General features: G+C 47.5%; 1 protein-coding gene across 3 annotated transcripts in view; it reads right to left on the reverse strand.

The window, feature by feature from the left end:
- LOC138527989 (glutamate carboxypeptidase 2-like) overlaps window positions 1-24,513 on the reverse strand; it is an 898,418-nt gene that overhangs the window by 773,127 nt on the left and 100,778 nt on the right. For all 3 annotated transcript variants that reach the window (XM_069639404.1, XM_069639405.1, XM_069639406.1), the window contains exon 2: window positions 4,549-4,657. In XM_069639404.1, coding sequence (XP_069495505.1) covers window positions 4,549-4,657 — 109 coding nt within the window. The remainder of the gene's footprint in view (window positions 1-4,548; window positions 4,658-24,513) is intronic.

Consider the following 24,513-nt stretch of genomic DNA (forward strand, 5'->3'; position numbering starts at 1 on the left):
AAACTATCAGAGGGGCAGACCATCAGCGGGGCAGACTATCACTGTCAGCAAACTTATCAGTGGTGGGGAAAACCTATCCGTGTTCTAACAGCTGGGCTCACTATTAGTATTGGCAGACTATCAGTAGGGCACACTATCAGTGGGGGACACTATCAGTGTTGGCAACCCATCAGTGGTGAGGCAAACATATCAGCGGGGCACACTATAAGCAGTGAGGCAAACTTATCAGCGGGGTAAACCATCAGTGTGGGGTAAACTATTAGTGTGGGGCGAAAACCATCAGCGTGGGGCAAAAACCGTCAGTGTGGGGCAAAAACCGTCAGTGTGGGGCAAAAACCGTCAGTGTGGGGGAACCCATAAGCACTGGCAAGCTGTCAATGTGGTAAATTATGTTGGTAAATGATAGCATAAAGGCAGAATATCACAATGGCTAAACATCACATTTGCAGATTATTACATTGGCAGAGCATTGCAACGGCAGAAACTCGTGGAGGTGAGGTTTCCCAGTGCAGACTATCAGAGTGGCAAACCAAGCCGCTGATAAAGGTGTCACAGTGGCAGAATATTAAGGGCCTGATCCATGGAACGTTTTCCTATGGGATTGCGCCCTTATAAAACACTTCCATGAATCAGGCCCTAAATTGGTAGATGATTGCAGTGATAGGATAAGTTCCCTACTTTAACATAGCTATAGCTGGTGGTCAGCATGCATTACAAGGAAAGTGTGCCAGGCAAACAGGAAGGCACCCTTAGCCTCTGCACTTCACCAGCTGTCCAGGCAATGCTGCACTGGAGAGCTTCAATTTGTGCTGGGAGTTTCAGGTGATGTGATGAAAGGAGCAGCCAATCGGGGCCAGGGAAGGCGGGGAAAAGGCCCAGGGCTCTGGATGCCAATGGAGGCACTAAAGCCTCCAAAACGAATGCTAAATGGTGGTATTGACCACCTCATGCGTACAAGGCATGGGGGAGGAATGCTAGCGCAAAGGGTGGAGGAATACTAGCACAAGGTGGGAGGAATGATGGGACAATGGGGGGAGGAAGGATGGGACAAAGTGGAGGAAGGATGGCGCAAGCGGGAGGAAGGACAGGGGGAGGAATGACAGTTCAAAGGGAGCAGTGTGCAGTTGAAAGAATTAAAAAGGAAAAACCAGTGCAGTTCAGTTTTGTTTGAGCAATTTGAAATCACTTAAATTGAAAATAAAAAACCGGACTGTGGACATATGTATACAAATCAAATTGGTTGTTGTCCTATATTTTAGTGTTGATCTCAATGCGATTCCTTATGTAAATTGTCAGTGGGACTTCACCTCTCCAATGAAATATGGTGTGAGGTAGGTCATCTGTTGGTTGGATGTAATGCAGCCTTCGGTTGTTGTCCTATATTGTGGTGTTGATTTTAATGTGATTTCTCATAAGAAAATCTGTATGCTGTCAGTGGTAGTGCACATGTCCAATGAAACATCCTCTACAGATGTCCTCACAAATGTGTACCCGGCACGCCAAACTTTCATTGTAATCGAAGCACCGATTGGTGCTTTTCCTAGCCTTACCTTATGGTAAGCCCAGTCACGGTGCGCCACATCTTTGTCTTTCTGATGAGGCCAACATAGAAAGGGAGAAGGGACTACATGTAGTCCATGGCGGCCATTTTATTTACCTTTTTTCCCCTTTGGCATAATAGCCACCACGGAAATGGGGGAAGGCACTATGGGTAGTCCCTTCTCCCCTTTCATGGTAGCCATTTTCTTTGTTTACTACGGCCACCACGGATAGAGAAAACGGACTACGTTTTCATGTTCACAGCAGTCATTTATTTACTTTTTATCTGTTTACGAAATGCAATGTGTCTCGTAGCCAAAAAACATTAGTACCCCGGTCTAACGGGCCGCATACTGATGGCAATAAGCCCTTCGCCTGCGGGCCATTACCGCATAACGGAATGCCCCGAGGGCCTTCATTAAAGCTGTAATTATGGGCCCCAGGCATTACCTTATGCAGTAATGACCCACAGGCTCGGGGCTTATTGCCAAAGTAAATCACATTTATTTATTTTACTTATTTGCATTAGCTAAAACAACTTTTACAAAATTCATAAACAAATTTAAAAAGAAAAAGTGACTCAGAAAATATAGCCGATTGATTATATACAAGACAGTCAAACTTGGGAGAACATGATCCATAAAATTGAGTTACAAACTTAAAAATAGCATACATTACTAAAAACACCTGCTAATAATAATAATAATACACTTCATATACTGAAACAGCATACATGATCTTATTGTATCCACATTTATCCTCAGTTCACAAAGTATTTCTGAATGTGCTTGCACAGGCAAAAAAAGTGCAACGTGCAAATGTGACAGAGTTGGTTTTCAGGTAATAGTCCCAGAACACAATTGATTTAATGGAGTCGTAGTGCCTGACAAAGCAGCATAGCATGCACATATATGTGGTACCCAGTTTCCGACACTACGTAAACTCGTGCAGGGCCATCTACAATATATCTTGTAGGCCACATATAAGGCAGCAACGCTTTTCAATTGGCAAGTTTGTATAGGCACTCAGCATGGCCATAAGAGGCAGCTGATTTATGCGCAGCCGGAGGATTAGATCACATATAGCCGGGCTGGAACACCGGATCAAATATGGCTGTGCTTTAAGAAAAGTGCGAGCTACACAGCCAACATATTTATAGCTCTGTAAGTGATAAACATGTTCATCATTTCTGATCCAGCCCCAGTGTTTAGCCTTCACCTTGAGTATTCTTTTCAGCGTTTCATAGCAGTACCCCACCCTCAAAAACCGGACTCCACACGATCCAAGCAAAGTATTCAGTGTTAAGCTTGTTCAACACTTGGTCAAGTAGTGATCAACGCTACAATATAGAACAATCTGCAACGATTACTCACATCAAGCATCAAAGCGTTTAGTTCTGACCATTAGTCTCCAATCAATTCTGGCACTTGTATCCATGCATTTATAATGTGAGTATTGCATAAAATTCCAGTTTTATGGTTTCGCTTTATACTATAGGTTGCAGTTTCCTATACACCTCGTTTGTAAATGCATGCCATTTGACGACATATGGGTTGTTAAATGATACTCTTTTACGCTTCATATTTTGATTAAAATATCGTGCTTGTTTCTTTGCTTGAATGTACATCAACCATCCACAACAAACAGGTCATATTAATTTCTGTTGCACCATCTTCCACACGCACTGTAAGAGGGAGTTCCCTTGGTTTGTTGTGTTGCATCCTCGGCCCCCCCTTTGAACTTCTGAGAGTTTGCCTTACTTTCTTAGAGTCACAAATATTGCAATCTCCAAAGACCTCTGGTGGTATCCGGAGAACTTTGTGCAACCACATGCATATAGCTCAGTTCTGGCTGTGGTGTGTCACCCTTTCTACAGGCAAAGAAAGGAATCGCAGTGGGATGTGTACAGTAATGTGTTATTTTCAATGCATTTTAGCAGCAAAACTGGGATAGCAAATTATTTCTGTTATTGAAGAGAACTTAAGATAGAAAGGAAGTTTGACAGAAAGTTAAGCGATGGGCATGTTTCAAAGGTGAAGCAGGGTCAAAGAAGGTACGGGAGAGAGGGATATAGATCCAGTTTCAAATTGCAAGCTAGTGATGGCACCACCACTTTTAAAGACCCGAGTCTCACAAAAACGTCACAGAACTCTGCCTCTGGGTTGATCAATGGATTACTGTACCTCTGGTATCCTTTGGATTTTCCAGTACATACCAATACAATCAGCATTGAAGCGGAAGTAAAACTTAAACAGATTTGGCATGAGCAATCAAAAACCGATTCCCATGACCTATACTGGGTGGAGTTTAGGAAGCATTACAAGTGGCAAACATGTAGGGCTTTCCTGAGCCAGCAGCCTTCCTGGCAGGACTTGCATTGCTGCCTCATCAACTTTGCATCAAGATAAAGAAGCCTTGTACTCTGAAAGGAGGGAGCTCTGTACTGCAAACTTAGCTTTCATTTTTCGAGGCAGATGAATCAAGTACAGTAATATGGCAAATAACTAACACCCTTTAGTACAGCACTTAGACATGAGAGGAATCGCGCATGAAACTCTATGTAAGCACACAAACCATTACCCTATAGTACACAGGTCCAAGTCAGCCAGAGAGTTTCAGGTGAGTAGACAACTGGCACAGGCTGATACGGGGACCAGATATTTAAAAGTACATGGGAGTTTAGACGAACGGGGAACATAATTCCCAGGGCCTTCGGAACCGTGGCAGGGTCAGGAGCTTGACCCTGTCAGGGGACAGCAGGGATCCCTCCTAAACTGGGGGGAAGGAGACCTTTGAGGGAGTACATCAGAGCCAGTCCAAACCAACTGGTGACTTGAGGGAGTTGGGAGGGCCCCAGTGCCTGAACCCTCCGAATGTGCCTTCAATGTTGTGCAACAAATAGGAACGGGGGCAAATAAGGACAAAGGTATAGTATGGACATGGTTACAAGTTTCGCCGGAATCTGCATGGATCACAGGTTTCACCATTTTATAATGAACGTGTACTCACCGGAGAAACCTTTTGATATTTTCAGCTTTCATTTCAGCCCAAAACGCATTTCTCATGTTCCGATGATCACTAGTTGTGGTGGTTTCTTTAGTGGGTCTTGTGAACCAACCTGAAACACACATCCACAATTATTCAATAGTTAGTATTTCTAGCCTTCTAGTAAACAGTTAACTTACTGTATTCCATGGTAATATGTTTAAAGTGCCAAGTAAAACACATCACGATAGAACTATGAAAGTAAGACACACATCTAGGCCCCCATTCCTGATATCTAGTCACAGCAGGAAGAGATGATCATTAAATTGGAGAACAGATGTTGTATTGTTATAGTGCTTAAACGTTCAAACAATCCACCATAAATATCAAAATGTGATGTTATTCTATTATTGTACAGCACCTAGCGCAGAGGACCCATATCGGGATAGAGCTGCACATCCAGACAGAATGATGCCCACACCCACCCATCTCTGTGGGTGCCGGAAGCACATTTAATGGTGGATGGTCTTAAAGGACTCATCAATGGAAATGCTAAATTTTAAAATCCACCACTAAGTTAGGGTTGGAAATAACATGTACACCGAGGAGATAAGACTGTGGCCACTAACACTTGCATGTCTGTAGAACTGCCTGTATAATATTAAAACGTTATATGGCGTTGTATAAAGCACAGCAGTCACCTAAGGGACACACAAGGGCATCATGGCGCGATCTTCAAGAATTGGAGGAATCAGGTGCAGCTTTGGCCACGGTGAGATTGAAAAGAAAGGTTTTCAACTGCTTCCGAGTCAATCAATTTGAGACTCTAAGCAGGGATTATGGCAAGGATTGCCAGATGTTTGCTGCTTGACCACAAAAGGAGCATCCCTTTTGTCTTTCTTTCCGATATCTGGGTATAACTATCTTTCTGTCCCGATTTGATCTTAGAGTTCTGACCAAAGTGGGGGAAGCTCAATTTGTAGGACAAGGGAATGGAATTGGGAAATTGTAAACTTTTAAAAACCAGACACAAGCTCTTGAATATGACTCGTTTTTCTGACGGGGAAATAATGTAGAGTGCACAGTGCTAGGGGAATATGGTCACTTTTTTTTAGTTTCAATAAAATGTTAGCTGCACAGTTGTGTACTCACTGCATACAAGAAATCAAATAGTTATGGGGTCCTAAATAGATACTGCTGAAAGATCAATTATGTTATCACTAAAGCCTGATGTGAGTAGAAAAAACAAGGGAGAAGTGGTTTTAATGTACTAATAAATAAAAAATAACAGGTTTTTATAACTGACGAAATTTGGATGTTCTGTGTCAATTGGCCCCACGAGGTCTACGTTTTTCACTTGCATCTTTGGTTTGGGGCATTGCCAAAAATGTTTTAAGCCAACATAGGGAAGTCCAGGTGGTAGACTTCTCATTAACAATTAATATTTTGGTTTTGTCAGGGTTGATTTTTAATAAATTTGTGTCCATCCAACACTTTATCGAAAACAGACTCTGATCTTAACAGCCACATTGACATTGACCACCTTAATATCAACCAAGATCTAGGTGTCGTCTGAATAATTAAAAAAGACGAACTGTGATCGGTGTAAGATCTCCATTAGGGTGCAGAGATAGATTTTTAAAATATTGTCATACGGCGGATACCTGTGGGACCTCACATTTTATAGGGAGAGACTGGTGGAAGAAGGACCAAAATGAATTTGTTGAGAACAGATGGACTTAGTCTATTTAAGAACTGTGCCGTGGATTCATGAATTATGGATACTCTTGAGAAGTTGGTGATCGAACGCTGTCGACAAGTCTAATAAAATGAGTGCACCAGTACCATCTTTATCTACTTTCCATCGGAGTTGATCCTAAACTGAATTAGTAACCCGGCGAGAGACAATCAGAATGCAACAAGCATTCTGATTGGCTCTCGCCAGGTCCCTACCCGGCCGGTAATCCATCCGTCGGGATTCCACGGCCTTTGTCCACGGCGGGGGGCGTGGCAGCCCCTCAGCCAATGAGGAGGCTTGAAGCGGGGCCATCCCCGCTCCGAGCCTCCCCGCGGCCGTGAGGCTGCCTTCGCCCCTGCCGGGGACTTGTGTAAGTCTTTTAATTTTTTTTTATTTTTCCCTCCCCTGCCTCCCCCCCAACTTACCTTCTTGATCCTGCGTCCCCGGCGGGGACGCAGGTACCTTTATTTTTTTTTTTTTGTTTCCTCCCCCATCCCACTCCCGCCCTCCCAACCCCACTTACCTTTTTTTAAATCCTTTTAAAAACACAAGTGTTCCCAGCGCGTCCGCTCCCGATGACCGCAATGGAAAGGGAAAACGGACTCCGTTTTCCCTTTCCATGGCGGCGGCCATTTTCTTGGTCGTTTTTTTTTCGTCCCAAAATGCTGCAGCGTTTCGGGACAGAAAAAAATTACAAATTTTGCGGGCCGGGATACTAATTAAGCAATAGAACCCGAGCGGCGGGGGCATTACCAACTCTGGTAATGCCCCGGGGCCTTACCTCGCTTCGCTCGGGTCCTTACCTATGGGCCCCGGGGCATTACCCGAGTCGGTAATGCCCCCGCCGCTCGGGTTCTATTGCTTAAGTAGTGATAGGTTTATTGCTTCAAATTGGTCTAAAACCCAATTGAGCATTGTCCAATAATTTAGAATTCTCAACAAAAGTTTGAATCTGGGTCATTACAGCCCTCTCCAGTTGTTTAGATAGAAATGGCAATAATGAGATAGGGCAAGAATTTGCCAATTCTGTAGGGTTCAAGGGCAAAAGTTTGTGTTCTGTAAGTGACTTCAATCCAGCACTCCAACTAAGTCAATGGGCCTCATTACTCGGTAGGCGGAGGACCAAGGTGCTATTAGCACTTTGGTCCATGCCGGTAAAATACCGGCACCGCCTTGGAGGAAAGGGGAATTACCGCCCTATTCCAAGGTTGGCGGGGCGGTAATTCCCCCTTCCCCCATTGCCCTTCCCCATTCCCATTTTTGCCCCATAGGGCTCTATGGGAATGGGGAAGGCGCTAATTACGGTGCCGCAAATTGCGGTACCGTAATTAGCACCCTGGTCCCTTTGCGGGTTGGTTTTTAACGCCTGCTAAACAGCAGACGTTAAAGTACCAACCCGCAAAGGGACCTCGTAGTAAGGTGTTAAGAGTTTACCGGTACCTGTGCCCTTACCGGTACCGGTAAACCCTTACCGCACTACGTGTAATGAGGCCCAATGCCTAGTCTGGGATGCCCAATGGAAGCCCTTATTTATATATTTTTATGTCAAAGTTCTTTAATCTGGATGATGAACCCTTATATAACGCCCCTCTCTTTGAATCTCCCCGACCTCACTGAGCCAAGAAGTAGGTTTGTTTTGCAAATTAAAAGGTTTATTTGAAGAATTGAACAATATATATATCTCACACTTTTATTAACAAAATAATATCTGAATAGCACACTTATGAATATGGACGGTAATCAGTACTGGGTAATATTACAATATCAACATTTTCTTTAATCACTTAGGAGTAGGAACAGAAAGGATAAGGTAGCAGAGAATACTTTTATGGTTCAAGGAAATGCAAGATAGAAAAATGCAACACAGAAATAAAACTAGATATGGGTTCAATCAAAAGGCAATATGATCACTCTTTACCCTGTGACTACTCACTCCCCCCAGTATGCAATATGAAGAGATGGAAATGAGGGCACACAGGTTCAGAAATACAATCAATAATGCAGTTCAATCCCAGTTCCCCCAGCAAGCTTAGAGAAAACAGGTATGATTTTAAACACAGGCAAAAATACTTTTGAATGTGATTGTCATGAAAGGGAAAATTTGCTTACATTATTTTAATTCACTAAAGGAGATTCAGGATAATTAAGAATCACTTTGGATTGGTTCAGGTCAACATTAGTAATGATTCATGAATGATTATCAGATGGAAAACGAAATTCAGCAATTGTAAACAAGAAACAGCTATTTTTACAAGTGGTGAAATGGAGCTAAACTGTAATTCGCAGCAATCTTTCCCCTTGCGTGAAACGCGATTACGGAAAAACTATAATGAATTGTCATTTTAGGTTCCTTGGAGAACTTGGGATCTTAGCTTCAAAATGACAGTTACATTTCGGTTCTAGGAAGAGCAGTTCAAAAGTTACGGAGGTTTTCGTGAAGGTAGATTTTCAGAAATAAAGTCAAGATTTCAAAATGACAGATTGCGTGTTACAGATTGGAATCAACAGGATGGACACAAGATTCTATAATGCAGTTCTGGACAGGTTGAAATGGATGGGACGAGATTACTTTAGACTAAGAGATGACTATGCACAGTTCTAGACTAGATACACACTCCTAGGCTTTAGAATGGAGTGGGCCTCGTCAAAGATCTGGTCAAGGGTTTGGCTTCACTCTTGCCACCGGACAGGTCTCAGGAGCTCTGGGTTCTGCTCTCAGCACTGCACTGCAGTCTGCACAGCCTCTTGTACTGGATCTGACGGGTTCTGGAGACAGCTCTGCTTTCTGGGTCTGGACCTTGGTTCTGGTACAGGGTTCTAGCTAGAATAGCAAAACAGCACAGTCCGGCTGTTGGATGAGAGAGCCCCTTGGCAGCTAGGGGTTAGAATCAGGTTGCTAGCTTCTGCAGGCCTGCTGAGAAGGGTTCAGCTTGTGAATTAGGCCTCTCTGCTTCTAAGTTCCAGGGTTTGGTCCTAGAGTTGGTTCTAGATCTGGAGTCTTCCGGCAGGGTGCTGCGCCAATAAATCAGTTGAGTAGTGGAAAAAGGTGTGTCTCTGGGTCTCAGCAGTCTCTATTTATGTATTTCCAAAGTGGGTGGGGAGGCTGCCTCACTATGCCCAACCCTCTAAGGATCCTGATAGGTCAGAGTTTCCTGTCCCCTGATTTGAGACAGGAGCAGTGTGTCATATGTGTCAGAGTGATGCTGTGTTTTATGGCTTAACTGAAATCCCTCCCCTTTGCTTTTTCATAGAAACTCTATTTTTCCCAAAAACATATTTCCCAGATACACAAGTTGTTCATAATACATATACACATCACAGATTAATTAAGGCACGTCTCTGTTCAAGTCACATGTTCCTACGAGCTTGGGTTCAGAAATGACCACTTATTCTCGCTTTTGGTGGGTTTCCCAATATTGGTTCTGCACTAAATTTTACACAGGCATACACACTCCATCTGATCACATCTCTGTAATTTTTCTTGTCCATAGCATAAACCTGGCAGCTACAAGATGAATAAATTCTGGGGTTTAGTCTTAGAACATCGCACAGATTTCAGCTTAGTCTTAAATTGTGAGTGAATTTTTCATTTCAACAATCCCAAAGTTTAATATTTTTGTCAGCTTGGTACACTTTGTAATAAGCATTTTTATAAAACATACATTTGCTTTCAATTCAATTCCCATCTCAGTCTGGTCCGCTCCTAGAGCTGGGCTGAGTCAGATGGTCACATGTCTTGTTTCCTGCCAACACTTTGTTGACAGTAACACCCGAATTTAGCATATTCCTATTCAATCCAAAGAATCCATTGTCTTGACTGAGAGCAACAGACCAGGGTGCCTCTTGCTAGTTCCAGTTCACACCAGCTTGTCAATCTCTTGGCCCAGGGCAGAGGAAGCTTCCTTTGTCCAGGGAAAAGGTGTGAAGGGTTCTCAGGGGAAACAAGCCTTCTGGAGTTTTAACTGCAGCATGTTACTTTCTGATCAATTGTAACATAGTTCCCTGTGAGAAAAATGACATTTGTAAACTTAAAATAAGCAACATATCTTTAAATGAAGTCTTTTTCATGATCAAATCAATGTGTGGCACTCTATGTGGCATTTTGATGGAATTCTCTTCTTTGGCATATTTAACTTCTGAAACACAGCTCTCCTGTCAGAATTATAAATCACCAGTACCTGTCAGAGGCGAGTAACGGTACTACACCCATTTTGGACAGCTGTCTTTCCATCAGTATCTTTTAAAGGGGATTTTGCTCTGATAGCATATGATTCTTGCTGATATTGTATTGATGTGGATTCTTGCAGTAATGATGTGGAAAACCCAACAAAGAGGTTGGATCTTTTTGGTGGTTTTGTGAGCCATGATTTTAGCACATTTTTGACAATCAAGAAAACGGATTTTCAAACAGCTCTGTGTTTCTTTTTCAGTCAGCATTGCTTTTCCAAGTGGTTTCAGGCTGCTTTGTGGGTAACTCAATGGTGGTGTTTGGCAGTGGTCTCCTGTGCTCACTGACCTAGGCACAAAGTAGATGGTGGCCTATTTTCACTGGGCAATTTATGGTGATTTCTAGTGAGCAGCATGCTTTCCAGCGGCCATTATGATGTTTCTGCTGCCAGCAATGCACAGCGATGTTGCAGGGCTTGAATGAGTGGGTTGATACATCCCACAAGCCCCCCTCTTGCGATGGCCATTGAACTTTCATCAATGGAAATTCGCAAGACTGGGATGTAAACCTCATCTCTCTGGATTCCACAAATGGCAAAGTTCAGCACCTTTTCGTCCATCAGGGATGGATCGATCGTTTCTCCTCCCCAGTCCTGATGGGAGTATTGAGCGATACCCCGGGCCCCTCGGATCTTTGCTCCCGGTCCCTGGGTCGTCCTCCTTGGTCAGTCTCCATGGTTTAGCTCTCTCTCTTTCTCTCCTAGGATGACAAAGCAAAAACATGTTTGTAGACATTTCCCCATCACTATTAATGTAGTGGGGCGGACATATACATTTGATAAATCAGGAGACATTTGAATTATTATGTTTTATAGACTATATGTGGAATATTTTAGCGTTGATTTTTTATGGATCTGGAGTGGCCCCCTCTGGGGTTTCAGAAGACCCCTCCAGTTGCTGCAGAGTGTGCCTAGGATGGTCTTTGTTTCTTCAGAGCGTGGGAGAGCAGTCGCCGGTAGCCTGCGGGATCTGCAGGCTTAGGGAAGCCCTGCCTGGCCCTGCGGGCCTCCGTGAGTTTGTGCTACATTATTGAAATTTTTGCCTCGCGCTCTGAGCGCGTTGTTGTGCTGCTTCCCCCCTCCCACTTCCTGGTCCTCCTCTCCCTTCCCGCCTCCCTGCCCGCCCACCCCCGCCCTCTGATTGGCTGCCTGGCTGCCTCCCTCTTGGCCTACTCGATGGCTGCTCCCCCCGCTCGCTTCTTTGTTTCTTCGGAGCATGGGAGAGCAGTCGCGGTAGCCAGAGGGATCTGCAGGCTTAGGGAAGCCCTGCCTGGCCCTGCGGGCCTCCGTGAGTTTGTGCTACATTATTGAAATTTTTGCCTCGCGCTCTGAGCGCGTTGTTATGCTGCTTCCTCCCTCCCACTTCCTGGTCCTCCTCTCCCTTCCCGCCTCCCTGCCCGCCCACCCCCCCCTCTGATTGGCAGCCTGGCTGCCTCCCTCTTGGCCTACTCGACGGCTGCTCCCCCGCTCGCTTCTTTGTTTCTTCAGAGCGTGGGAGAGCAGTCGCCGGTAGCCTGAGGGATCTGCAGGCTTAGGGAAGCCATGCCTGGCCCTGCGGGCCTCCGTGAGTTTGTGCTACATTATTGAAATGTTTGCCTCGCGCTCTGAGCGCGTTGTTATGCTGCTTCCTCCCTCCCACTTCCTGGTCCTCATCTCCCTTACCGCCTCCCTGCCCGCCCACACCCCCCTACCCTCCTCACTCTGCCTATATCCACCCCTTTCCTGGGCAGCCCCCTCGGCTAAGCGCCCCTTAGGCAAAGGGTGGCTCCTACGGTTGCGGCTCCCTGTGTATCTGCAGGTGTCCGCAGGGGACGCCAGGCGCCTGTACTTCTATCTCCACCTTCTCCCGGCCCACCCCATCTATTCCTGGTCACTTCTTCGCATGGTGTCTTCTCCTCACTATGTCCCACAGTTGTGTTAACCAGGGTTTTTCTCCCCCCGCAGGATTCTCAAACTTAGGTGGCCTCTGTACCTAATACGCTCTCACTGTTCTGAATTGTGGTAACCAGGGTTTTTCTCCCCCGCAGGATTCTCAAACTTAGATGGCCTCTGTACCTAATACGCACTCATGCACTGGAGGTGCACTGTTCTGTAATGTGGTAAACTAGGGCTGGCTGCTCTCTCACTGCCCGCGTGCTCTCCTATCGTCTGTCCTCCTCCCCCACTCCCTCCTACTCCATGGTGCTCTCTATCTCGCCTATCTTTTCTAACTGCTTCTCCATTTACTACCCTGCTCTCCTCACTAAATCTGGTAGGAAAAAAATTAAAAAGGACATTCCTATGGTCTCTGTGCTCTCTCCTTTCTCCTCTTCTCCCATTAATGGTGACACCCGTTGGGATGTCCTCTTGGCCTCCTTCCACTCCTCTAAGGCCATCATTAATGTCTACGCTAACGGGACCGTCTTGGTCCAAGGCCCTCAGGCCAACCTTCACCTCTTTGACAAACGCTTCCCATGCCTCATTAACTTCCTTTCCTCTCCTGCTGTCCCCCCTCCTCTGTCCTTGGCTACCTTGCCTCTACCCTCCCTCCCTGCCCCCTCTCTTGCTCCTTCTTCTACACCTCCACAGGGCGTACCTCTGATCTGTACCCCTCCCCGGAAGTCCTTCAAGGATGGCAACCTTCTCCACATTGCCACTCTTAACTCTCGCTCTGCAATCAAGCATTCTTCTAATATCCATCACCTTCTTGAGGAACTGGACCTTGACGTCCTCGGTCTCACTGAGACATGGTTCAGGCTCTGCCACCAGCTTTGACACACTCCTACCTGACGGCTACAAGATCCTCTCCGTGCCCAGGCCCAACCGTGCAGGGGGGGGTGTAGCCCTCATCTTCCCAGAGTGGATTCCTGCCACTGTCACTCCTACGCAGTCATACTCCTCTTTTGAATGCGTCTGCTGTCTCTCTCTCTCTCCTAGCCATTCCCTTACCGTGGCTACCATCTATCGGCCACCTGGTCAAATCTCCTCTTTCCTCTCTGAGTGGGCTGACCTCTCCTCCTCACTCCTGTCCTCAACCACTCAACTCCTCTTTCTTGGTGACTTCAACATCCACTTGGATGTCTCATGTCCCCCCACGGGACTCTTTCGTGACCTCTGCAACTCTCTCTCACTCTCTATTCTCCCGTCTGGGCCTACTCATTCTGCAGGGCACACTCTTGATGCTCTGATCTCTTCTGACCTTCCCCTCCCCGTCCCTCTCTCCACTCCTCTCTCCTGGAGTGATCACTTTCTCCTATCCTCCCACATCACCCTCCCTACCCCACTGACAAAGCCACCCTCATCACTGCCACCCACCTCGGTCATCCGACCCATGAAGCGCGTGTCAGTTGAAGCTTTCGCTGCCACCTTCGCACCCCCCCTCCCCATTCGGCTGACTCCCACCCTGACACTGCCCTCTAAATGCACCACTCTGCTATATCTGATACTCTTGATATCCTTGCCCCTGTCATGAGAATCCGCCTGAAGCCCAAAGCCAAATGTAACTCCCGGTATGACTCGGAGCTCGTCACCCTTAAACGCAAGTGCAGGGTGGCAGAGAGGAAATGGCGTGCTTCATGTTCATCCTCTGACAAACTGGCCTGCCGCCTGCTCCAAAGGCAATACGTCTCTCCGTTCTCTCCAAGAAGAGAGCCCTTATCCAAGCCCGCATCTCTGCGGCATCTAACAACTCGGCCGAACTCTTTAAAATCTGCAAGGAGCTTGCCAACCCTGCTGCAGTCTCTACCTCTTCTGTCCCCTCCCAGGCCCTCTGCACTGCACTTGCCTCTCACTTCATCTCTAAAACTCAGGACATACTGTCCTCACTCTCCTCCTATCACCTCCCTCCCTTCCTGGCTCTTCCTCTGGCCCTTCTACAGCCACCCCTCCTCCCTCCTTCTCTGCCTTTCCCCTTTTTTCTGCTGACGAGGTTTCCAGACAAGTCCGATCTATGAAAGTCTCATCTAAACAGGTTCACCCCTGTTCCTCCAAAACTATCAAGGACCACATCGACGCCCTGGCTCCTGCCCTGGCTGACTTTAGCAACCACTCCTTCGCCTCTGGAGTCTTCCCATCCCCCCTTAAGCACTCCCTTGTGCACCCTCTTCTTAAGAAACCCTCTTCTGACCCCTCCTGCCCGGCTAACTATCGCCCAATCTCCATCACTCCCTTCCTGGGCAAGCTCCTGGAGAAACTGGCCATCTCCCAGCTTAACCTCCATGCTGAATCTGTTGGCAGTCTTCATGACCATCAATCTGGCTTCAGAGCTGCCAGAAGCACGGAAACTGCTCTCCGGAACATCCGTGAGGACCTACTCTTGAACCTTGACTCCAACACTCCGTGTGTTCTCATTCTGCTCGATCTCTCTTCTGCCTTTGACACTGTCAACCATGCCATCCTGCTCAACCGTCTCCGTGATAACCTGGGTATCACTGGTCAGGCTCTGGCGTGGCTGACCTCTTTCCTCTCCAATCGACCCTCCCAGGTCCAACTGGGGTCCTTCCCCTCTGACATCTTTTTCTCCACCTGCGGTGTCCCCCAGGGATCAAATCTCTCCCCCTGGCTGTTCCACCAGTACCTGGCACTCCTTGCCCACCGCATCGCCGCTCTCTGCCCCAACTTTCAGTGCTATGCGGACGATACCCAGCTCATTTTCAGGCTACCCTCGGCCTCCTCCTCTCCTTCCCTCATCCCTGACTGTCTGTCTGCTATCCAGGAATGGTGTGCTGCCAATGATCTCTGCCTTTATGCCAGTAAGACTGAGATTCTACTCATCGGCACACCCACTCCCTCCTTCCCTGCAGCTCTCTGGCCGGCCTCTCTTGGCCCTCTTCCTGCACGGCAAAAAACCTTGGGGTTATCTTTGACTTCACACTCTCCTCATATATCTGACGTCTCTAAGAAGTCACACTACCAGCTGCACCTCCTCAGAGGTATTCTTCCCTTCCTCTCCTTCCCCCAGAACCTCAGTGTCTCACGAGCCCTGGTTCTCTCAAAGCTGGACTACTGTAGCAGCCTCTATCTTAATCTGCCTGCCTCCACTCTCCGCCCTCTGCAACTCATCCAGAACAGAACTGCGAGACTTGTCCTTGGCCTTAAGCCCAGGGACCGTATCTCTCCAGGACTGAAGTCTCTACACTGGCTCCGAGTGGCTGCGAGGATAAAGTTCAAAACCCTCTGCATTGTCCACAAGGCCTTCTGTGGCCTGGGGCCTAAATACCTTCAACTCTCTCTTCCTAAATATCTTCCTTCCCGAGCCCTTCGCTCATCCGTCTCAACTCCCTCAGGGTCAGCCACTTCTCGAAGCAACGAGCTGGGGGTAGATCTCTCTCCGCAGCAGGGGCCTCCCTCTGGAACAGCCTTCCTGCCTCCCTGAAACTTGAGGAGAACCATCTACGGTTCCGGAAGCACCTCAAAACCTTCCTCTTTGCTTCTGCTTTCTCTCTCCCTCGCCCCTGCTAATTCTTTGCTGAATCTGCACCGAACCTGCAACTGGGCCACTCTCGCCGACCTCGGTCCTGGGCCCAGCCACTCTCCACTTGCACTGCCTCCCTGGCAACCCCTGCACTGTGGGACTGTCTGTATCCCTACAGCCCCCTTTCCCAGCACTTGTCTGCACTTACCTTGCACTTGCCACCAGCTGGCCCTATTCATTTTATTTATATATACTTACTTTGTACTGCACTTCCCCCCTCCCCTTGCACTTTCTCCCTTCCCCCTACCCCTGCACTTGCGCGATCTGAATGACACCTGGCCTAGTAGGATCGTTGTCTGTCTTCCCCCGTTTCCCCCTCCCTGCCTCGTCGCGCCTTGAAACACTTGAAACCCTTGTGTATAGGCGCGTTACAAATGCCATATCATATCATGGCAACACTTCAGCTGATTAATATGGACCCACTTAATCTTCCCCCGCTGCCAAACTGCCTTTGGGGATGCGGATCTTGTAGGCGACTGGTGAGATCTTGTCTACAATTTCAAAAGGTCCCTTCCAGGTAGGCAGACATTTCTGCTGTTTGGCCTGGTTCCTTTGGAAATTGTATAGATAGACAAGGTCTCCTACATTGTATTCTTTTCTAGTAGTCTAAGTCATAGTGGGTCTTCATGCTGTTGGCTAATCTTTCTAGATTTCGCTGAGCATAGGCAAAAGCATGTTGAAGGTGTTTTCTTAAATTTTCAACATACTCATGAGTTGTGGAGGCATTGATCAATGTCTGCTCTTGGGTCCTGTAAAGCAGATGCTGGGGAAGCACCATCCTGCGTCCAGTCATCAGCTCAAACGGTGACATTTTAGTTGCAGATGAAGGGGTAGATCTGATGGCCATTAGGACAAGAGGTAATTGAATATTCCAACTTGGCCCAGAATCTGCCACAAACTTTTTTAATATGCTCACAATGGTGTTGTTGGAACGTTCTACTGCACCACTAGAGGCTAGCCGGCAAGCAATATGTAGCTTCCTTTTAACCCCAAGTATCTCCCACATCTTTGGCATTACTTTGCTGGTGAAATGGCTACCTCTGCTTACTCAATCCTTTGGGGTAGACCAAAACACGAAAAGATGTGGTTGATCATCATGGCAGCTGCTGTGCCTTGCAGTTTGGGGCCGGTAGACAATCCGCCCATTTAGTAAATAAGCATGTCACGGTCAACATGTACTTATTTCCCCTAGAGGAGCGAATCACGACCCGATAAAGTCTACTTGCAAATCTGGCCATGGCAGTGTCATCCCCCTCTTTTGGAGCAGCGCACGGTGTGGGAGCGATGTTGGCTGAAATTGTGCAAACACAAGACACCCCTTCAAGTATTGGTCGAGGTCCTGCAACCTGTCTTAAGATTTCAAGTGTTGTATGAAACCCCCTATGACCAGCTGTGGCCACATCATGGGCGTGACTTAACATCAGGCTTCAGAATGAGGTAGGAACCACCCACTGATCATGGCCAGCTAGGGATTTCCTTACCAACAAACCATCTTGGATTCGGAACATTTTTGGACATTTCATCAACAATCTGAGGTCCTCTTTCCCAATGTATTGGTATCCGTCAGGGGAAAGTTCTCAGGGTCCTCAATGTGTTGATAAAACTTACCAATTATTGGATCCCCTTTTTGAGCCGTAATCAAATCAGCATCTGGGGTCTCCTTACTCCATTGTGCAGTTGAAAGATCATTGTGAGCATGTGTCTGGGACCTAGTGATAGCAGTGACCTGGATTTCCCCCAACAGGGACTCGATCTCTATTGGATCCCCTTGGATGGCCCCGGTTTTGGCCAGCTGATCAGCTAAGTCATTTCCAGTTTTGTCTGGTCCCTCCACTTTGGAATGACCCTTGATCCTTTTCCAGTAGATGGTCATCCCATTCGAGGCGACCAGATCATCAATATTTTGAATTAATTTCCAGTGTTTCAAGGGTTTGTTATTAGCAAATAGCATGCCTCTGGTTTTCCAACCAGGTGCTCCACGAACCTGTTCCGTACATAATCCGAATCTATGATTATGACCAGTTCGTGGAGTTGATGTTGGACAGCAGTGAGGATAGCTTGATGCACAGCCATCAACTCTGCCACTTGACTACTTCGGGGACCAATCTTGTACCCAGCGGAGGGTTCTGGGGACTCATTCACCCATGCATTCCCTACGCCGGCCACAAGTTCTTTTTCCCTGTTGTTGTCAACATGTTAAGAGCACCCATCCACATAGACAGTGGGCATTCCCTCACACTTGTCTTCTTCAAACACTTTGTGTGGGGAATTAAGGTATGCCTCCATTTTGTCCTTGATTTTTAGACTCTCGTCCTCGAGACAGTTTTCTCTGGTACAATCATGCAAGTCAGCCAGACCTTGCGCAAGGGGACTCTTCTTGTTTTGGCCATATCTGACCTCCACAGGAAAGCCTTGCATTGACAGAATCCAAGAAGTAATTTGGGAATTACTCACATTTCCGGCCCGGATTCTGTCACTTTGGAGATATTGCAGAGGCTGGTGTGGAGTCTCCACTATGATGTGTTCCCCCTGGATAAACGGGCGGTAATTCTTCAGTGCCCACACCGTTGCCAGGAGTGCTTTCTCACAATCGTTGAATTTTTCCTTCACAGAGGATAAAGTTTTACTCGCATAGGAGATTACTTTATTGACCTTGTCATGCTTTTGGTGTAATACTGCAGTCAAGCATGTATTAGAGAACCCTGTCTCCAAGAAGAACTCCTTGTTTCTGACAGGGTAGGCTAGGCAAGGCGCTTGTGAGAGGCTTCTTTTGAGTTGTCTTACTGCCTCGGATTGTTCTGGACCCCATTCCCACTTGACCCCCCCCCTTCAAAAGATGAATCAGGGGTCTGGTGATCTCTGCGTAGCCCTCAATGAACTTTCTACTGTAATTAGTCAGTTCAAGGAGGCTCCTTAGTTCCCGCAGAGTTGTGGGGTCTTTCAGTTTCTGGAGTGCTTCCACTTTCTTTTCCTGGGGACAGAGAGAGCCTGGGGACAGAGACCCTGAGGAGTAATCCCATGCCCCAAGAAATTAACACAGGTTCTACACCACTGTGCTTTTTGGAAGGAAAGTTTTGCTCCGGCGGCCCTCAACTGTGTCAGAACATAACGGATCTCCGCTATGTGTTCCTCAACAGTTGAGCTTTTGATGAGGACATCATCTACATAAGCCAGGCTACCCCTCTCACCCAGGTTGGGCATGGCCTTATGCAGAAAAATGTTGAACTCATTGCCGGAGTTGAGGTATCCGAAGGGAGTCCGGGTCCATGTGTACTGCTGGCCCCAAAGGTAAAAGCCAGCTTGTATTGGTCCTCCCTACTGACAGGTACAGTCCAGTATCCATTGGTCAGGTCTATTGCAGTGAATACCTGTGACCCCTGGAGCTGGGCCAGCCCTTGGTCAATGTAGGGAAGAGGCCATCAGGAAGTATGGACCCGTTTGTTGAGCTGCCTAAGGTCGGCGCAGAGTCTCCACTGGCCGTTTGGCTTCAATATCCCCAGAACCGGATTATTGAAGGTGCTGTGGACTGGACAGATTATTCCCCGGGACTCAGGTTTCTTAATTATTTCACTAAGGGACTCCATTGATGCGAGAGGCAAGCGATATTGCTTCACAAACACTGGGGTCATGCCAGGGTCCGTGGGAATTGTTGTGTGGATGTCGGTGCGACCACAATCATATGAGGCCACAGCAAAGAGTTCTTGAAAATCCAAGAAAACTTGTTTCAACTTTTGCTTCTGCTCCAGAGTCACGCACGCATCAGCTAGGTTGACTCTCTTCAACCACCTGCCTGAAGCCTGGAAAGACTTCTGGTTTTGCTATCTCAGCAGCCTCTGCAGCTGGGTGGAGAAGTCCCTGGTCAGAGTACCGATTTGGACTGGTGGCTTCAGGTGGGAAAGGCAGCCTTCATGGACCTGGAAAATCACCTCATCTCTTCTGAAGTCACAAGTTACATCTTCCTTGCCACAAGGGCAGGAAGTATACACCAGGAAGTTCCCCCCATGCCGGATGAAGATCCTGTCTGGTGTTGTATTGTCATCACTGTCACTGTCAAAACAATCCTTGGGGATTGGTCCTAACAATTCATTCCCTAAATCAATGGAACAATGTCGGTCATCAACCGCCATTCCAATAATGGTGCCTGTGGCTACATTAATACTCTTTAAGTCGCAGTTATCCACCTCTATTGGAATGGTGGCATGTTCTATATTGATTAATGGTGTTGCGTTTACCTCCAAACCTTGCTGTTGGAGACAAGCATTTAGATGAATGTAAGCATCAGGGTTTTTCAATTTTTGTCCTCTTTTAACTTTCACTTCCAGGGAGAATTGTCTGGTCCTTTCTGGGATGATGACTTCCTCTCCAATCTGAATTTCAACTGCATAAGGTAGCAATTGAGCTGACCTAAATGCTTTCTCTGTATCATCAAAGCCCATGGGATTATCCGCTGATCGGGACCAAGCTTTGAAGTTTATTAGGTCCAAACTAATGGCAAAGCGATTGAGAATGTCACTGCCTAAGTAAAAGGCGGCAGTGACGTCTCGCACGACCCAACAATTATGGACTATGCTCTTGTTGCCTATGGAGATTTTGAGCATACACCTGCTTGGCAGGAGATGTTTGGAATTGGGTGCTTCCAAATCCATTTCCTATTTGTCTATCAGTTTGAGTGTGGGAATGGCTGGAACTTTTGGGAGTTGGTGGAACATGGCTTCGCTGATGAAGCTCTTACCGTTGTTCACACACACTCGGACGAGAACAGAGTCCTTCCCTTCATTTAACTGAACAGGGATGAACAACTGCTCTCCAATTTGCTGAATATCAGCCAGGCTCTGGGCTGATATCACATCTTTCTGGACTATAGGAGAGGGAATGTCTGTTTATGGATTGGTAAAGAATTTCAGAGTGTTTCCTTCCAGTGTGGAATACCACCTTAAACTGGAAGGAAGGTTGATTTTCAGAAATAGAGAGGACCCCCCCTCACCAGTCTGTTGTCCTACTGCTATTACTGTCACGTCTGGAATTTGGTTGTTCTGGAAGTGAAATTCTACTTGGTCAGAGTTTTGTTCAACCATGTGGCATGTGCCGTTTAAGCTAACACGGTTGACGCTGTTTCAATTTTATTGGTCGGCTAGTTTGGGTCCAGAGGACCTTGTTTATGCAATCTATTAGGGGCAACAACCTTCTCAGGAGGTCATTCCCTAGTAAACAAGGGGTGCCCTCTGGATTCACTACTATGACCGGGTGCTTCACCTTGTGTCGCCCAATTTTAATGTCCAAATCTGCAGTTCCCTCGACGGGAATTTCCTTCCCGTCAAAGTTCTGAAGTTGTCCAGGAAGAGAGGTGAGAGGAATTTGGTATTTCTCCCCCCTCACTGAATTCAGTTCACCAAAGGCCTTTTTGGACAGAAGGGTAGCTTGGAATCCAGTGTCCACCAATGCCAAAATTGTACCCTGCAACTGTACTTGAACAGGGGCATAGTATCTTCCCTCCTTCTCCACAAGGGGGCACAGATAATGCACATTTCTGGACAACTGGTGGGCTAATTTTCTGGTTTTGGACATGGAGAGAGAAGAGATTTGGGCAGAATTCTGTGGAGAGTCTTGGGAATCTGAAAGAAAAAGTTGGCAACTAGAGATAGGAGAGGTTTTGAGTTCCCCTGGTTATGGTTCTGGGCCGCCCCCCCTTTTTGGAGGCAGTCATCAGAATGGGTTTGAACCAGGGGATTTTTATGTTGTCGGTTCTGGGATGGGATGATGGGCGGCGCTAGCTCAGTGCCCACATCTACCCAGTCTGGATTTGAATCCCTTGGGACCCATTTTACTTTTGAATGGTTCCCCCGTCTCTGAAGGAGAAGATCCTTTTCCCAAGATCCTCTGAGGATCACTCTCCTTCAAATTGGAAGATCTGTACCTCCTCCTCAAAATGGGTCTGTTTGGTGAGTTATCGGGGTGCTGCCCCCGTCATTGTTCTGGAGCACCAGGTCCAGGGTTTGGGGCATTCTGTGCCGGCATGCTCATCTGAGGGTTCTGCTGAGCATGTAACCCAGATCCTGTGCCATGTTTTGGACCTGGTACTCGAGCTGTGAAACCCGCTCAGGCTGATACGGGGTTCTGTTTTCTCCCCTGGGCTGATCCCGGGAAGGGTAGCTATCCCTTCTCTGGTAGTACCCCGGGTTGGTAAGATTTGAGTACCCCTCCATCCTTGGCCTCCCCTCTCCCGGATTAGATGGTCTGGGCTCAGGGAAGTGGGAAAAGAAGGATGGATGATTTTGGGGTTGGAAGTTCTGTGGGTACCTGGAAAGAAGGTCTGCCCAGGATTTGGTGAATCTCCTGGGGGAAGTTAGGAGGGAAGTTCCCTGGGTTAGGTGCTTGGTTGGATTCCCCCCTTGGGCTGGAGGAGTCCACACATAACCCAGGATGGGTCGGTTTCCCTTGTAGCGGGGACTTACATAGTCAGGGGAGTGAGGGACCCCATTTGTGGGACTACCTCCTTGACTCTGGAATTATTCTGTGCAGGCAGGTTTTTAGGCACCCCATCTCCAAATCTAAAATGGGGGCAACCTTTACCTCTGCCACCTTGGCAGCGGCAGGGGTGCTTGTCGGTTTGGGGCTTTTCTGAGCATTATTTTTATTTTCTATGGGCTTCTGCACCTCATAGATTCGGGTGGCCTGTTCAATGACCCAGTCTAGTGACCTTTTCTCATGAAAATCTCTCACTCGTTGGGTCATGATGTATTTGGGTAAGGCATGGAAAAAAGTGTTAAATTCTTTGCTATCCGTGCGCACCCTTTTGGTAGTCTGCGCAAAGGCACCCTTCAACTCCTGCACAAATTCTTGTGGGGCCTGATCCTCCCCACATTCCAAATTGTAGGCTGCCTTACAAGCCTCTTGGGGATTTCTATTAACAGAAAAGTGCTTTAGGATGGCCGCCCTGTATGTGGACCATCTTGAATGATTTTGGCCCTCCAGCCCTGCAAAGAAACTGGAGTATTCTGGGGAGAATGTCCATTTTACGTACTGAATGCAGCTACTGCTGTCTTTCAAATGGAAAGTCTCCATCATTTGCTCAAAGAGCTCTAAGTGTTCCCACACAGAATACTTGGCGTTCTTGTGATAAGGCGCGATGACACTCCTTATTGCCTTAATCCGTTTTAAGGGGCCCTTAAGCAAGGCCCTTTTTGCCTTATTGGCCTTCTTGGTTCGGGTAACCCTGGTCCATTCATCCTCTGACTCAGAAGCACTGCTCCCAGAGGTGCCGGTCTGATCTTCCAGGTTTTCCCAGATTCTGCGAGCCTGGGAATGGCTGGCAGAATGTAAGGACCTAGTCTCCTGTGTCCTGGGACGCTCAGAGGAGTCTTCTGATTCCTCCCTGCTCCCATAATTTGATGGGTACCCCCCCACTGACCTAACTGGGCAGAGGTTTTCAGGATGCCCTCAGTGGGCCTACTCTCCTGGGGTTCCCCACTATACTTCGCAACTTCGATGCCCATACCCAGATGCCCACGCCCATCCATGCCTGGGGGTACTGGTCCATGAGTCCCATATTTCTGACTGGATAGTACTCTGCCATCCCCGTGGCCCTGGGTTCATGTGCGCCAAGGGACATGGGGGTGGCAGAGTCCAGGAACTGGGAGAGATGAAGGTCTCTGGTACTAGGGCTCCTGAGGTTATGCTCAGGTGTTTCCCTTTCCCAGCAAACCTCATCTCTATCAGTACCTGCTCCCTGTTGCCATGCAAGAGCCTGAGCTTTCAGTTCCTCAATCAAGGCCTTACTAGACTATCACTCTCTCTTGCATGGCTACCTGTTGCTGGAGCCTATCATTGTGCTGGCAGAGAGCCTCATTCTCTCTCTGTGCTTCCTGGTTTGTCCTGGAGTACTGGGCCAGTCTTTGCTGCAGGAGGGTTACCTCCCGAGTCCCATCCCTACTGGCCTGCTCCTTTCTTGCCAGAGCATCTTCCAGCCTCCTGGTGTGCTCCAACATGTTTTGGTGCTCTTTTTGGAGATCACCCAGTCCCTGGAGGGCCAGGTGATTTTCCTCCAGCATCCCTTTTAAGTGGCAGACTTCCTGGCCTAAGGTGTCCCTTTCCTGAGCAAGAACCTGCCTCTGTGCCACCAGGTCGTCCCTCTGCCTTTGAAGGGCACCAGCTTTCTGGCGCTCTTCCTCAAATTCTGCCTGGGTGTCCAGGTCTTTCAGAAATAATTTGTTGCTCTCTGCATTTTCTCCATCTGGGTGGCTTTGCAGGGTGGCTACCTGCTCTCTGCATGCCCTGTTGAAGTCCAGTTGTTGCTCCAGCTTTTTCTGGCTCTGCAGTAGGGAGTCCAAACCTTCTTGATACTCCTTCTGCAAGGCCAGAATTCTGGTGTCCTGGTCTGCTCTTTCCTGTTGCAGGATACCCATATCCTCTTTCATTTTAATTATATACTGCCTACTTTTGTTTTCTGACTCCTGGCTCCTCTGCAGCCTCTGATCAGAAGAGTCCAGATCAGATTGGGCCTTCTCTAATGCCATCAGTTGCCTACTTGCCAGATCTTGGCCTTCAGCACATTTGTCCTGTATGGCTCCCATAGA

The sequence above is a fragment of the Ambystoma mexicanum genome, chromosome 7q, assembly GCF_040938575.1.
Source record: "Ambystoma mexicanum isolate Mex_15411 chromosome 7q, UKY_AmexF1_1, whole genome shotgun sequence".
NCBI lineage: Eukaryota > Metazoa > Chordata > Amphibia > Caudata > Ambystomatidae > Ambystoma > Ambystoma mexicanum.